General features: G+C 55.0%; 1 protein-coding gene across 4 annotated transcripts in view; it reads left to right on the top strand.

Moving 5' to 3' along the window:
• The window catches only part of Hdlbp (high density lipoprotein binding protein), a 62,696-nt gene extending 59,790 nt beyond the window's left edge, over positions 1 to 2,906 (top strand). For all 4 annotated transcript variants that reach the window (XM_010606648.3, XM_010606651.3, XM_010606650.3 and 1 more), the window contains exons 25-28: positions 1,390 to 1,575; positions 1,651 to 1,767; positions 2,138 to 2,266; positions 2,415 to 2,906. In XM_010606648.3, coding sequence (XP_010604950.1) covers positions 1,390 to 1,575; positions 1,651 to 1,767; positions 2,138 to 2,266; positions 2,415 to 2,501 — 519 coding nt within the window. In that variant the 3' untranslated portion in view covers positions 2,502 to 2,906. The remainder of the gene's footprint in view (positions 1 to 1,389; positions 1,576 to 1,650; positions 1,768 to 2,137; positions 2,267 to 2,414) is intronic.
• The last annotated feature ends 12,720 nt before the right edge of the window (positions 2,907 to 15,626 follow it).

Genomic DNA, 15,626 nt, shown 5'->3' with positions numbered 1-15,626 from the left:
GGACCCAGGAGGCTCCAGGAGGCAGCCAGTTGCACACACCATTCCAGGACACCAGGAGGCCAGAGTCCCCTTAGGCCCTGCCCTCTGCTCCCTTGGCTCCTCCCTCCCTACATAACACCCTCAGTGCCTTTGCTTGCCTTTACCTCTGCATTTCTGGTGGATGTGTTTACACCACTGTTTCTTCTAACTTTTTCACTCATCTTGATCTTAGGAATTTGGCTCAAACTTGTCATGCTCTCACTGCCCTTTCTTTCCCTCCACTTGCTGTGTTAAGTTTCACCTTAACACCTGAACGGTTTTAGCTGCTATTCCATGGCGCAGCAGGCATATCCTTTTCACACGTAGCCCTTTGCTGTGAGTCTTCCACTGGCAGCACTGGCCTTGTGGCATTGCTGACCCCACCACCTCTCAGACTGGGTGAGAGCTCCTCGCACACCAACCTTTGCTGTGGCCCAGGGTGTTCTTTCTTGTTCTGTGGCCCTGCTCCCAAGTGTCCTCTTCTTTCATGTGACCTGCTGTTTATCCATCCTGTCCTGAGGATTGGAAGTAGTGGCCACTCTGTTGCCTGCAGTCTGCACAAACTGCCTGCCTGCTGGCCTCTGTTGTGGGTCAGGTGGAGTAAGGGCTTCTCTGGTGATGGAGCAGGGAATGCTGGTAAGCAGAGGAGTGGGAAGTGGGGCTGGGGGCTTTGCCTTTGCCTCTGCCTCACTGCCGTCCACCTGCTGGTCCCTGTGCTGTCTCTTGAGGGCAGTGTCCTTTCTAGCCCTGTGTTCCACTGTCTTGTGGGTGGGGCTTGGGAAGGGACAGGTGTTGAATGGGTGCTGTCCACCTGCTGAGTATCTCCCCTGAAGGGAGGCCTGTGTTGAGCCAAGTCCTGCACTGTTTGTTGGGTCAGCACATGTCCTCGGGTAACCCTGCAGGCGGCCTCCCTCCTGTTCACTGCACTCACTCTCCATTTGATTTGTTTTTGTCTTCTAAAGCCTGTTGTCTTTTATTAGTACATGTCTGCAGTGCACATGGCATCGTGCGAAGTTGGCATGCGTACATAACACGTCTCATTTCTTTTTTACATTCCCTTTTCCCCTCCATTTCTTAGTACCCTTTTCTCTTAAAAAAAAGATCACTTTCCTGTTTCCTCTTGATCTTTGTGTATGTGGTACTGGGGTTTGAACTCAGGACCTTGTGGTTTCAAGGCAGGTGCAATGCCACTGAGCTACATCTCCAGCCCTTTTTTTGGTACCAGGGATTAAACTCAGAACCTTATGCTTGCAAGGCAGACATGGTGCCACTGAGCTACATCCCCAGCACTTCATTGTTCTTTATTTATGCTATGGGTTTCTCAAATAGAAGAAGCCATGCAATACCCAAGTTGTGTGGCTCTATTTTTAGCCTCAGGACCAAATCACCATCACTGGGTATGAGAAGAACACAGAAGCCGCCCGGGATGCCATTCTGAAGATTGTGGGTGAGCTGGAGCAGATGGTGTCTGAGGATGTCCCCCTGGACCACCGTGTCCACGCCCGCATCATCGGTGCCCGTGGCAAAGCCATCCGTAAGATCATGGATGAGTTCAAGGTAAGCCCTATGAGCCAACTGGGGTGGGGATTCCCACCTACCCAAGCCACCCATCTGACAGCGTGCTGCTTCCAGGTGGACATCCGCTTCCCCCAGAGCGGAGCCCCAGACCCCAACTGCGTCACTGTGACGGGGCTCCCAGAGAATGTGGAGGAGGCCATCGACCATATCCTCAACCTTGAGGAAGAATACGTGAGTCCTGAGTGGGTAGGGCCTTGGGACCCCAGAGCCCAGGCCCCGCCACAAGCCTGAGGTGACCGCTGGGTGATAATGTTCTTCAGAGACAGGAGGCACGGGTAGGTGGGTGGTGGGTGCTAGGTGTAGCTCCAGGGCTGCAAACAGACACGCGCCCCTGCCTACAGCTGGCTGTCCTCAACCTTGAGGAAGAATACGTGAGTCCTGAGTGGGTAGGGCCTTGGGACCCCAGAGCCCAGGCCCCGCCACAAGCCTGAGGTGACCGCTGGGTGATAATGTTCTTCAGAGACAGGAGGCACGGGTAGGTGGGTGGTGGGTGCTAGGTGTAGCTCCAGGGCTGCAAACAGACACGCGCCCCTGCCTACAGCTGGCTGACGTGGTAGACAGTGAAGCGCTGCAGGTTTACATGAAGCCCCCGGTGCACGAGGAGGCCAAGGCCCCATCCAAGGGCTTCGTGGTGCGGGATGCCCCCTGGACCGCCGGCAGCAGCGAGAAGGTCAGCACGTGGTAGGAAGTGGGCACCACTGCCTTTGCCCCCTGCTGCAGTGAGCTGGTTGGAACATTGCTGCGGGGGGAGCAGCTTGGAAGCTGCTTAACTGTAGGCAGGATGGCCTGTCCTAAAGTCATGTCCTCCATCACCACAGGCTCCTGACATGAGCAGCTCTGAGGAATTTCCCAGCTTTGGAGCGCAGGTGGCCCCCAAGACCCTCCCCTGGGGTCCCAAACGATAATGATCAAAAAGCAGAAACCTTTCCAGCCTGCTGACCTGCACCCGCCTGCACAGTGGTTTGTCTTGACCTGACCCAGCAGCTGGACCCTCATAAATTGTTGACGCTCTTCCCCTCCCTGAGGTCTCGCAGTGAAGCCTGGCGGGCCGGCCCCACACGGCTGCTCCTCCAGGCCTGGTTGGCACCCAGCAGCTCGGCGTCTGCTCCGACACTGTGCTCCAGGACAGGTGTGCCATTGTCTAAAACACTAAGCCAAGGTAATTGAGCATCTCGTGACCACAGACTCCAGCTTCCTGGTCCACCCAGCATGTAGTCAGCACTCTGACCTCCATTACCAGAGCTCCGCAGCAGCGGCTAGGAGTCAACTTCCTGTGTCATGACCTCAGGAAATAAATTTCCTTGACTTTATAAAAGCCAAAACGTTTGCCCTCTTCCTTTCCCACTCCCTCCTGCCTGCTGCCTGTCATCCAGACCTCCTTTGGCTGCCAGATCTGCCCAGTGCTGGGTGTGGGGCGGGAGGAAGGGCAGCTTGGGAGTAGGAGGCTGAGTGTCATAGAGCTGGAGGGGTCTGTGGCAGATGGTCACCTGGGACCTTAGGTGGTCCTGATTATACCTGCCTTGAGGTCTCTGCCTGGTGCATAGATTCTGGAGGAAAGGCTACCTCTGTGCATGCCGCCTGGGTCCCCTGTGGCTGTCACAGTGGCCTAGTGTGGGCTGGGACTCAGGGTATGGTGTCAGGAAATGGATGCTTTCTCCTCAGTGGGGACAACTCGACTTTCAGTCCACCGGAGGTCTCATGCCCACTCTCCCCAAACACCTCTTGTCCAGTTGCCTTCTTTCTACCTCAGCCCACCAGTGTGGTGGTGGTCTCCCAGGGTCAAGTGCTGCCCCCATTGGTTGTGTTGTGAGTGCCCACAGAGTTGGGGTGGAGGGTGTGCTGAGCTCAAGGCCGGTGCCCACCCTCAGCCCAGAGGCTTGGGGCTGGTCTAGAGTGGGGAAGTTGGTGGCCGGTAGGGGCAGGTTTCACAGTCCTGGGGTCGGGCTGTTGCTTAGCCTGGATCACGGAGTGACACAGATGAGAACCAAAGGACCATGTAGCTGGAAGCCCTGCCATGTGAGGGGCCTGCCCTTCCTCAGGTGTGTGGCAGGGGTCAGTTCTGGACCACTGGTCACCCCACAGGGAAAGGTGGTCCTGAGCAGAGGCGAGATGCCATGTGTGGGGACTGAAGAGGCCTGATTTCAGGTTGTCTGAGCCACTAACAAGCTGCTGGTCCAGGTACTTGGGTTCCTAGAAAGGCCAAACTACCTGTCTCACAGCCTTTCTGGGGACCGTCATTTCCACTAGGATACCTTCCCCCAAGTCTCACTTGGCTCAGAAACTCAGGCCTGACCACCTAAGACTACAGAACTCTGAGTGGGTGCGGTTCCTGTGGGTCTTACAGTCCCACATGTGCCCACTTTCAGAATGGTAAACACCTGCTTCCACTGTGCAGGCTGGCCCTGCTTCAGCTGGGCTGATGGGCCAGGGAGAGAAGGCAAAGTGCTTCTTGCCTGTCCCAGGGGGCTGTCTCTTCTCTCGTCCCCCGCTTCCATCTCCAAGAGTTAGGAGGCTTTGTGCACCCCCAACCCCATCCTGGCCCTTCTGCCTCTCTCTGGTACCCATCCCACCCTCTTCTCCTGGGTCTTTGTTTCCACATTGTCCTCCTGAACCTCCAGACCCTCCCCTTCCCTGTAGGTCGATTTTAAATTCTCACAACTGGATTTGCACATCTCTACCTACTGCTGAGTGCTGTGGATTTAAGCCCTGCCCTGAGCTGTTCAGGGTTTTCCTTGCTTTTTTGTCATTGTTAAGACAATGAAATGACTGCCAGGTGTCTCCCTGTGGCCTTGCAGCTGTCAAGGGCCCTGGGCAGGAACCCAGGAGTCTCTCCTCCTTGTTGAATGTCTTCCATATCCTGTGTTTCCATAGCTACATCTATTCCTTGGCCTTAACTTTGGATTTGGAGATTATTATGCAAACGTGTAAAGGCTCATGAATATGGATGACACTGGAATTTTATAAATTCTAAAATAAAACCAGAAACCTGATGTAGTGTGCTGGGACTTGTTTTATCACGTGTGCATTCTTGTTCCTGTGGCCTCCAGTACCTGTGGTGGTGCCGGTCTGTATGGTTCTCCTGGCAGTTCTCAGCACTGCCACTGTCCACCCCGCCCCAGCCAGATAGGGGAGACCCAGCTGTGGGCACAAGCTCGGGGGTCTTGCCTGGCCCTGCACCACCCCACCCACACACTATCCTTCGGCGTCACTGTTGAGGGTGGATAGCTATACTTGGGAGGCAGCAGAGTTTTATAAAAGGTGTCCCTGTTTTAGCCAGGGTTTCTGTCCGCATCTAGGTCCACCACAAATCCCTGCTCCTGGGTTGTAGAGAGCAGAGGGGTAAGGGGTGCAGAGGCTAAGCAGGAAAGCCCATGCTGGTCCCCATGTGGTGTGAGGGGTCCTGTGGAGGAGCAAATGCACCCTGGCGCCGAGGTCCAGTCCCCACCTGCGGCAGCCATGCCTGCCCAGTTACACAACAGTCCCAGTCCCAAAAGAGGTGCCCAGAGCCATGTCCCCTTCGGGGACTGAGCAGCCAGGAGGAGCCACTAAAGCACCACAGATGCCCCGGTGCCTGTGGGAGGAGTTGCTGAGTTAGGGCCGTGGCTTAGGGCCACAGTGAGGACTACTTTGGGTTGAGTCCCCAGGCTTATGTAGGCATGGGACCACCCACAGTTTCAGCTCTGTGTCCACACAGAAACCCGTAGACCCAGCAACTTGGAGCCTGAGAACCACAAATTGAAGACTAGCCAGGCCACTCTAGCAAGATTCAAAAGATAAAAGGCTGGAGATGGGGTCTAGTGCCAGGGTTCAAGCCCTGGTACTGAGGGAAGAAAAGCATGCAGCATTTTGCAGCGCCTCCATTGCACTTTTGGGACTGCAGCCTGCGAAAACTAGCATCAAGCACAGCATGTTCCAGCGTAATCCACGACGAGAGGAAGAGGAAGTCCTATATCCCACCACAACCACACTTGGAGATGCAGGGAGAATGCCCCAATTACCCACATTAATAATGGAAACGGAATGGCAAAGCTGTGGATCCTGTTGCCTAGACTGGAGAACAACTGTGTATAGATGCGGACAAAACTGGGAAAGGGTCATCAGGGATGGGCAGGGGTCCGTCCCAAAACCTGGCCAGTGGTCACCTGCTGCCCCCTAGCCTGGCTCAGAGGGTTAATAATTGTAGTATGATTGCTCAGGAGGATACCACAGAGATGCAGCCAGACATCCTCAACAGTGTCCAAGGTGGAGAGAGACAGCGAATCTAGAAGGGTGAGGGTAGAGGGGCGGAGTGTGCATGCCTTCCTGGCATGGCAGGGGCATGGGTGCAGGGTCTGCCCAGCCAGGTGGGGACCAGTGTGGTCAGGAAGTCAGCACAGGAGAGGGCAGTGGAGGGATCTCAAGAGGATGGCACGCTCCCCACACCTGGACACAGCAAGCAAAAGGATACCAGGTAAAGGCTTAGTGCTGGGCCCAGGAGCCAGGACCCCAGAGTCTACCAGGCCGGACTGCCATGAGAGTCATGTCTGGGTTGAGGGCCCATGAGCTTGTGTGACCAGGGAGACAGGGGCCCCTGAGGTTAAGTTTGGGGCCCTGCTGGGGGGTCAGAAGTCGGGGGCTGAGACCCAGGGAAGACAGGCGCATGAGACAGGCAAGGCTCCACCAAACTCAGCATTTCAGACAAGGTCCTTACACCGTGGGGTATGAAGAAGAGATGTTAGCTTGTGGGGCACCAGGATCAGCTCCCAAAGGCCACCAGGTACCTGGCCTTGGAGACCAAAAGAGGTATGCAGTAGGGGAAGCAGGTTGCATGAGCAGGGCCCAGGCTGATAGGGGAAGTGAGGGGCAGGGTCTGTGGGCCCTGAGAGAGTGGTGAGTGGGTTCTGGTGCTTTCAGTCTCCTCCAGGCAGGCTGGGGACCGTGCTGCCTCCAAGAGAGAACAGGAGGCCCCTGAACCCCTGGCTCAGGGCCCTGGTGGCTATGAGCCCAAGGGCTGGCATGCCTTCTCTTCTGCTCCAAGCAGGGTCTGTCTCCAGGAGAATGGGGTCAACCCACTGCCCTGCCCTGAGCTGTTCAGACAGCAACTCAAAGTGGAGGGGCTCTGTGACCCGAGGAGGATTCACCTTGTTCTCAGCCAGTGCCTGCTTGGCCAGACACTCTAGGGTGTCAGGCACAAGGAGGTCAAGGACATTCATGATGAACACTACGTGCTGGAATGGAAGATGAAGGCTGGGATGCAGCTCAGTGATGCTGCGCCTGCCTCACAAGCACAAGATCCTGAGTTCGATCCCCAGTAGCACACATACAAAAAAAGGGAATGGAAGACAAATGCCTAGTGTGGCCTTAGGGTGACTGAAGGCCCAGCAGAGTGGCTGTGCAGGACAGGAGAGTGCTGGAGCCCACCCAGCCCTGCAGCCCAGAGCCCACCCTGCCACCCAGGAAACAACGCACACAGCAAGAGGACAGGGCCTGACTCACAGGTCCCACCACCCTTCTTGCACCAAAGGCTGGAATTGGGCCCAACAAGAGGGAACACCATGGCAAGGTCGTGGTTGGGGACATGGATGGGCTGGCAGACACCTCAGGTACCTCAAACCCCATGACCAAGGCCAGGCAGATGGCCAGAAAAGTCCAGTTGGTCCTGGAAGACTGTCCATCATTGTCCCAGAAAGCCCAATACCTGCAGGAGATGCAGAAGCCTCGGAATCACTCTCACTCCTTCTGACCCTGCCTCCCTTCCTGTCACTGCCCAGATCGCTGTCCAGGGTCTGAAATGTCACCCCCATATATCCTTAACAGGAGGGACCCAGGCAGGCAGAAGGGCCAGGTTGGCACATTCCCAGACAAGTCACCTGGCCCATAGTGCAAATGTCCACTGTGCTAGGCTGGAGTCCAGCAAGTCTGCCCTTCACATGGCACTGCTGACATCCCCCAGGGCAACATCTGGCCTCTGCCTCTCCGGGAACAGCAGTTGCTGTCCAGTAGGCTGCTTGGGGGATCCTGTGCCAGCACAGGCCACTTCAGCCTGGTAACCTTTGTGTCCCCCTTGGTAGCTGCCTGTGTGTGTCACGTGGCAGAGGTGTGCGTTCTACTTTGTGATGATGTTGTATTCCACTGAGAGCATCACCAGAGAGAGAGAAATCTCAAATTTGCCACTGAACTATATCCCTGGCCCCACGTGGGTTAACACTAAATTCAACCAGGCTTCATTGGGAAAATGCACAGTTAAGAATTATTCCCCGTTGGGCCGGGGATTTAGCTCAGTGGTTCCGCCGCCTGCCTTGCAAGCACAAGGACCCGAGTTTGATCCCCAATAGCCCCCCAAAGGAAAAAAGAAAAAAGAATTGTGCATGCTTATAATCCCAGCACTCCATAAGGTTGAGGCAGGACTGTGAGTTCAATCCCAGCCTGAGCAACTGAAAGATAAAATTGAAAAAACAGCCAGGTTTGGTGGCACATGCCTGTAGCCCTAACACTTGGGAGGCTGAGGCAGAAAGATTGCTGCAAGTTTGATATCAGCCTTGGCTACATAGTGAGTTCAAGTCTCGCCTGAACTACAATGGGGAATCCAGTGTCAACAAAAAAAAAAAAAAAAGAAGAAAAAGAAAAAAAAGGACGTTGAGCCAGGCATGGTGGTGCAGAACTATAATCCTAGCACTCAGAAGACTGAGGCAGGATTATATTGCCATGAGTTTCAGACTGACCTACAGAGTGAGACCCTGTCTCAAGAAAAAAAAAAAATCTAAAAAGTAAAAATGAGCTGGGGATGCAACTCATTGTGAAGATCTTGGTCCATTCTCTACTACTGAAAAAAAAAACTTGCTATGCACATATCACAAATATGAACTTATACACAACTAAGAACCTCAGAATACATAATACAAAACCCGATGTATTGATAAGAAAAAACTCTATAACCCTATATTCCTAAAAAGATTTGAATTGCCTCTATCTTAATCATAGACCAACTGGGTAGGGGTTGAAAATCAGAATAATATCAAGAAACTTGACCTAAGAGGTAGTTGTGTGGAAAGCCGTGCTGCAAAATTAAGAATATGTTTTAAGGGCTGGGGATTTAGCTCAGTGGTTCTGCCACTTGCCTCGCAAGCTCAAGGTCCCAAGTTTGATCCCAAGTACCAGAAATAAATTAATTAAATTAAATATATACTCTATATAAAAAAAGAAGTACTGGAAATACCCATGTATTCTGAACCTCCCAAAGCACCTTAACCTCTATTTATTTATTTTTGCGTGTGGTATTGGGGATTGAACTCTGGACCTTGTGCTTGCAAGGCAGGCAGTGGCACCACTGAGCTAAATCCCTAGCCCTACCCTTAACCTATATATAATTTTTTAAAAGCGTTGTATAGTTTAAAAAGGGTTGTATAATTGTTCATAATTTACCAGAAACACCAAAACTTTTCCTAATATATCCCAGTTGTAACCCAAGTTGTTCATATGTCAGGCTGGTCATTACTTGAGAGTCCACTGTATCGATAAAGCTATTTTTGTTCTTTTGAGGCAAGTCTCTATGTAGCCCAGGCTGCTCTTGAACTCACAGTGATCTTCCTGCCCAGGCCTCTCAAGTGCTGGGGTTACAGGCATGAGCCACCTATAGGTAACTCCCCTCTTCTGAGAATCTGTTAGGGGCTCCACAGGAAGGACCTTGACTGCTCTGGAGGACACAGCCCCTACCGACCTTGCACCAGGCTTCACTTCTGAAACGGCTCTCACCTCTTACTTACCAGGCCATGTGGGGACCAGGTTTCCAGCACCCCAACCCCTGGGCTTCCCGTTCAACTTGGCTGGGTGCTCACTCAGCCTGACAGCCTCAGTCCACACCCAAGCTACAGCGGAGACACATGGGACACCAAAACGTGGGATCCTCAGCTCCCCTGTCCGGACCTCATGAGCAGTGACGATGTCCTTAACACAAGGGCAAAACAAGGATTCTATGGACAGAAATGGAGCCATCATCAGCAACCTGGGCTAACAGAAAACAGGAGTTCTCTAGGAGGAAATTATTTCAGACAGAAGCCCAGAAGTTCAGGAAGGAACAAAGAGAATGGAAGGAAAAAGGTAGATAAGTGGATAATTACACAAAATGAACACAAAAATGAATAAAGCTTTGTGAAATATATGAATATGTAGAGATACATATTTCTGAAATATGTGCAAAATTAGGTGTGGTGTCACACTCCTGTCACCCCACCTACTCCGGAGGATGAGGCAGGGGATCAGAAGTTCAAGCCCAGCCTGAGTAACTTAGTGATTAGTGAGACTGTATTTCAAAATAAAGAATTACAAAAGGACTGGGAATGGATCTCTCTGGCCGAGTTCTTGCCTAGCATGTGTGAGGCCCTATGTTCAATCTCCAGCACCAGAGGGAGAGGGGGTGGAGGGAGGGAGGGAGGGAGAGGCGGGGGGAGAAAAGAGGAAGTATAGAGCTGGCCGTGTGACCCTGCACACTGGCACATGTTGGCTCTGGGCTGCCAGTCTGGCCTGGGTGCCCAGCTCCGTGGGGGGGGGCTCCCTCTGTGACCACTTCAGGGTGCGACTCCCGCCCACACCCTGTACTCCCAGCCGAGTCTGGCCATCGTCTGCCTTGTTCTGTTGTCTGTTGGAGCAGCTGTCCTGATGCCGGGCATGGCGTTAGGCCTCCACTTTATACTCTGCTCCCTCCTGCTGGCTGGCCTGGTGCAGGTCTGTGGAGAAGGTGGAGGCTACCTGCAGGGCAGGGAGAAGGGCTTGGAGGTGCTACAGGTGGATGGGTGGCTTCCCTGGCTGACGTCAGTGGGGACCTTCCTGCTGCAGCCTCCTGGCCCCCAGGCAGCCCCACCTTGTCCAGCACAGCAGCTGTCACCAGGAGATGCCAAAGGGGAGGGTGAGTGTGGCCCAGACTGTGACCCCTACAAGGGGGCAGGTGGAGTTCTCAAGGAGAGGCTCACCGATCTAGGACTGGGCAGGGGAAGCCTGCAGTGTCCCTGCCTGCAGGAACGGGAGGAAGAGGCACCCTCAGCCTGGAGTGACTCTGCCCTGCCTGTTTGCTGCATCCCTGCCTTCCTTGTCCCCCATCCCTTGCAAAACCTCCAGGCCATGGAGGTCCTGAGCCCAGTGTGTGGGCACCAGGCTGAGGGCGAGGGCAGCCCTGGCCTCCTCATCCTCCCCAACCTCCTACTGCAGTGCCCACCACTGGTGGGCAGGAAGTTGGGCCAGGTGCCACCCCTCATGGGCTCCAGGGATGGAGGGAGGCCGACTATCTCCCACAGGCCTGGAAGACAAGCCAGCAGTGGGCATGGAAACAGAGGGTATCTTGACGTCTCTCTCCTCTTTCCATGCGTGGGGCTCTCTCCTCACTTGGCACTGTGCTATGTCCACCTGTGTCCACCCAAACTGCCATGGCAGTTGCAGGGCCTGGAGGATCAGGCCCTTCTCATGGCCTCCACGGGCCGGGTCACCAAGTCTTCCCCAGTTGAGTGTGGGCCACCTATGGCCTCCCAGAGACGGTACTCTGAAGATGGCAGAGGCCAGAGAAGAGCCCATGGGAGGGACTTTGTCTCAGGCAGAAGCCAGCCAGTGCTGTGTTCCCAGTTTGACTTAGGACCAGTATCTGAATCTCAGTGACCAAAGCTGAGGCTGGGCTCCTGTGGACCTGTGACACAGGTGGGGCACAACGCTGTCCTGTGTGCTGCCCACCTAGCCTTTAAAAAGACCCCCTCATGCCAGTTTCACTGCAGGCCTGGGTCCCCTGATCCATCCTAACATTGACTCAGCCCTGCCCTTGCCCCTGCCCTGAAGTGCTCCTTCCTGCAGCTGGGCTCTGACAAACTGAGTCTGGAGATAGGGACAAGCACTGTGTCCCATCTTGTGGATGCTGTCCTGCAGAGGACTGAAATTTTTTTTGTTGTGGACCTGTGACACAGGTGGGGCACAACGCTGTCCTGTGTGCTGCCCACCTAGCCTTTAAAAAGACCCCCTCATGCCAGTTTCACTGCAGGCCTGGGTCCCCTGATCCATCCTAACATTGACTCAGCCCTGCCCTTGCCCCTGCCCTGAAGTGCTCCTTCCTGCAGCTGGGCTCTGACAAACTGAGTCTGGAGATAGGGACAAGCACTGTGTCCCATCTTGTGGATGCTGTCCTGCAGAGGACTGAAATTTTTTTTTTGTTTTTGTTTTTTGTTTTTTGGTACTGGGGATCAAACTCAGGTCCTTGTGCTTGCAAGGCAGGTGGCAGAACCACTGAGCTAAATCCCTGGTCCAAGGACTGAAACATTGATTATGCTCAAAGCAGGCTGTGAAGAGTGAACCCCACAACTGTCTCATTTACAGAAGTGAGTCTGCCTGTTGCCTACGTGCCGAGGTCAGAATAACTGGCATCCAAATTCTGTTCCCACAAGTAAAACTTTCTTAACTAGAAGGACAATGTTCTAATTACACCCATATATTTTATCTATTCTGTTCCTAATTTGTCTTGTCCTTTATGAGCCTTGCTTTCATTAGTTTCCATAGAAACCACAGAGACCACACATCTTTACATGCAGTCCTGCCCTTACACATAGTTCACCTTTACCCCAGTTGATTACTAATAAGAATCAGTGGCTTGGACTGGCCAGTGCCTTTGTCACTTACACTGGCATTGGTCATCCTGGCACCCTGCTTTCTCTCTCTTGGTTCTGTCTTTTAGTATTAATTTTTTTCTCAGGCCTTCATCATACACTGAGCAGGAGACTGGAGCCTACCGCAGAGATTTTCAGTAATGTTTCAGTACTGTCCCTCTTTCTTGGGGTTAATTTTGTATTCTCAGGCAATAAAACATCCAGGGCATAACAAAGACCCCACTACTTCTGGGACCACCACTATGTGTGCAAGTGTCACCTCCTCAGAGTGTCAGGAGCTGCACTCTGCCTGTCTGAACATTGTCTCTGGTGTCCCTGAGCTGCAGGGCACTGGAGGGACCTGACCCTGGCCCTGCCTCTGGTTTCTGATCCCTTCCCCTTTTTTCTTCTAAACACCAACACTTCTGCCTGTTCCTGTGGCCTCCAGGTGGGCCGAGGCCAGAATGCATGCAGGTGGACACAGCACCCCTCGGGGGCTCCAGGCCAGGGTAAGGTGCAGCCCCTGGAGGGCTCCCAAGTTTCACAGCCACCTGGGGGTCTGGAGACTGGGGTCTGGGGACAGGGGACCCCACTGCCTGGCCACTCACCTGTAGGGAGCGGGCCTTACTCCTGTAGGAGCCGCTCCCCTCCACCTGGAGGAGAGCATGGTGCTGTCCTTCCTTAGGCTAGCAGCTGCTCCTGCATCAACCAGTCTTCCAGCAACAGAGGAGACATATGGGTCACCCTGCAGCCCAGCCAACCCACCTTACAGCTGACAAGACAGGGTGGTGGGATGGGATGGGGACCATCCCTGCAGGTGTGTGGCCACCTCCCCAAGAGGAGCCAGCCCCTGTCGGGGCATGTCTGCTCACCTGTCTGTCCTTCTAGTGAGGGCGGAGTTCCCTGCCCTGGACCATGTCCCCTCTGCATGGGAGGACAGGGCAGGGAGGGCCAGAAAGGTGGGCTTGATGTGCAGCCTCTTTCTCTTGCACCTGTGAGGGGCTTGTCAGAGCCAAGGGGATGAGGTGGGCCCTGTGAAGCCACCTGCCTTTGCTGTACTGCTGGGGGATCTGGGCCAGGACCCAGCAAGGAGGGCACGGTGCCCAGGGCCCCTGGGTCTCTGCCTGGAGAGAACAGTATCATTGTCCCTGGCAATGGGGTGGGTACATGGTGTACAGTGAGTCATGGCTTAGGAGGTGGCTTTAAACAGGCCTAGCACTGAGGGCCTCAGGTGTCATCTATTCCGTGGTGGACTTGCTGGACTGGGAGGAACTGAGGTTCCTGAGGGCTGGGGACTTGCCCAGAGCCACACGCATGCCTGTCCCTTCACACCCACCCAGGCCCTATGTGGCTCCATGTCCAGGGTTTTTGGGACACTGCTGCCTCAGCCTGCCCACTTCCACAGGCATCTGGGACTGGCTCTTCCCTGGCATGGCGGCTTCAGGGAGAGGCCTCGGAGGATAAGGCCAGGATCCCAGCACCGGCCAGGCCCGGCCTCTGTGGCAGTTGGGCCAGCAGGGCAGGAGTATGAGGGCTCTATCCTTGGCTCTGCCCAGGCAGTGGCTCCCAGCTCCTGAACAGGTGCTGTCTGTTTGGAAAGGAGGTTCTGGGCTCTTGCTGCACCCCAGGCAGCATCCTCTGCCTATCCTCCTACAGGCAAAACTGCGCCCAGTAGCTCCTCTGCTCAGAGACTGGGGCAGCTCCAGCCGCAGGCTCCACCTCAGGGCAGGTCTGTGGTGTGTGGCAGGGAAAGCGATATCTGTCCCTCAGTGCAGTCTACTGGGCAGGCCTGGCCGCTTCATTCACAGGGATAAACAGAGGCGCTATGCAGTGCACAGCCTGTGCTGAGCATGGGCCAGGGTTCTGTGGTTGCTGTGCAGCTCTGCTGCTTTCTGTCATTGACCTTTGTGCAGGATGGGGCCCAGCCCTCCTCCTCCAGGTCCACCTCATGCCCACCGCTGTCCCTGCTTAGGTGCGTGGCTGAGCCTATCTGTCCTGTCCCTCAGCCTCTTCTGCTGCAATCCTTTGAGTCATACCTAGAGTCACCTGGGGGTAAGGCCAGCTCTGTGGTTCCCAGCCAGAGGCAGCTTTATCTGCTGCCCACCCACCTGTCCTCTCGAGTCCTCACTGTGACTGCCAGGCCCTTCTGTTCCCCTTTGGAACCCTCATCTGACCGACTACCTCTACTTCCTTACTGTCCTCTCTTTCTGTGTCCAACTCCCACCTTAGGGATCGACAGAGGAGCCCAGGGTCCCACAGCATCCAGGACTCCTCCTTTGGGACGCTTCCCAGCTAGGTCCCCAGCTCCTCCTGTCCTAGTCCCAGCCCAGGTGTATTCCTCCCTCCTCTTCTCCTGGGCCCCTCCCCAGGGCCCTCGCCAGCTTTGCTGGCCAAGCTCTGACTTCTCTTAGGTGTCTGCCCTTGTTTCCTGTCTGTGTCTTCCTGGGGCCAGGCTCCTGTCCCCCTCCAGTGGGCACACTGCTCAGGAAGAGATGCCTGTACCAGCCTGGTCATCGCTCATGGCTGACGACACAGAAGAGTGTAATTCAGTGGTTTCAGCTGACTGCCAATGCCTGTCGTTACCATGTCTTGTCCTGACCTGAGCCACATGCAGAAGCATGCGGTAGTGGCCCCCCACCCTGCAGTCCCTGGCCACGGGCTCCCCACACCCAAGCAGGAGCAGCCACCTTGAGGGAGTTGATTTTTCCCCAGTGGTGATGAGCTCTCCGCTGAGCAGGTCATCAGCATCCCTGCTGCCCTCCCCACCTCTTCCCCATTTGACCTGAAGCTCATACTGTGGCTGGGACAGAGGACAGAGCTGAGCAAGGCATCCATCTCCGGACCCCACTGTACCCACCCAAGCCATTTTCCACCTGCATCACTGTTTGTCTCCCCAGTGGGCACCTCGGGGTGTGTGGCAGAACCGAGATCCTGGGGCCCTTGCTGAGAAGTCTCTACCCATAGATGTGGGTGATGGGGTGCAGGGGTAGCCCTCACTCTGCTGCTCTGCTCTGCACCCGCATGCCTGAGGGGGTCTGCTGAGGGCCAGGCACAGTCAGCTGGCCCTGTGGTCACCACTCGGTCAGCAGAAAGGGCCCTGCACAGGAGCTTCACTTCCAACCTTCCTGGTGCTCCTGTGTGAAGGTCCCTGCGTTTCGTTCTGAGCAGGATGGGACAGAACTGGACGTGCGTGGGGGTCAGGACCCCCATGGGAAGCTGAGGACAAGGTACCTCTGCCATCTGGTGAGGAAGGGAAAGGGAGGTTGTTCACAGCCGCTGCTCGGTGCTGTGCCAGGAACCAGGCTCTGAAGGCCCTGGATGGGTGCTGGGGCAGATTCGGTTGGTTCTGCTGCTGCTGTGAGAAACCAGCACAGCCTCTGCCTGCTCCTTGTGAGCGGCCCTCCCAGGTCTCTGGAGCTGTGTCCAGCATGCATAGAA

The sequence above is a fragment of the Fukomys damarensis genome, unplaced genomic scaffold (genome assembly GCF_012274545.1).
Source record: "Fukomys damarensis isolate Sample0158 unplaced genomic scaffold, DMR_v1.0_HiC HiC_scaffold_16, whole genome shotgun sequence".
NCBI classification, from domain to species: Eukaryota; Metazoa; Chordata; class Mammalia; order Rodentia; family Bathyergidae; genus Fukomys; species Fukomys damarensis.
Note: the sequence above shows the minus strand (reverse complement) of the source record. Positions and strands in the feature narration are given on the sequence as shown.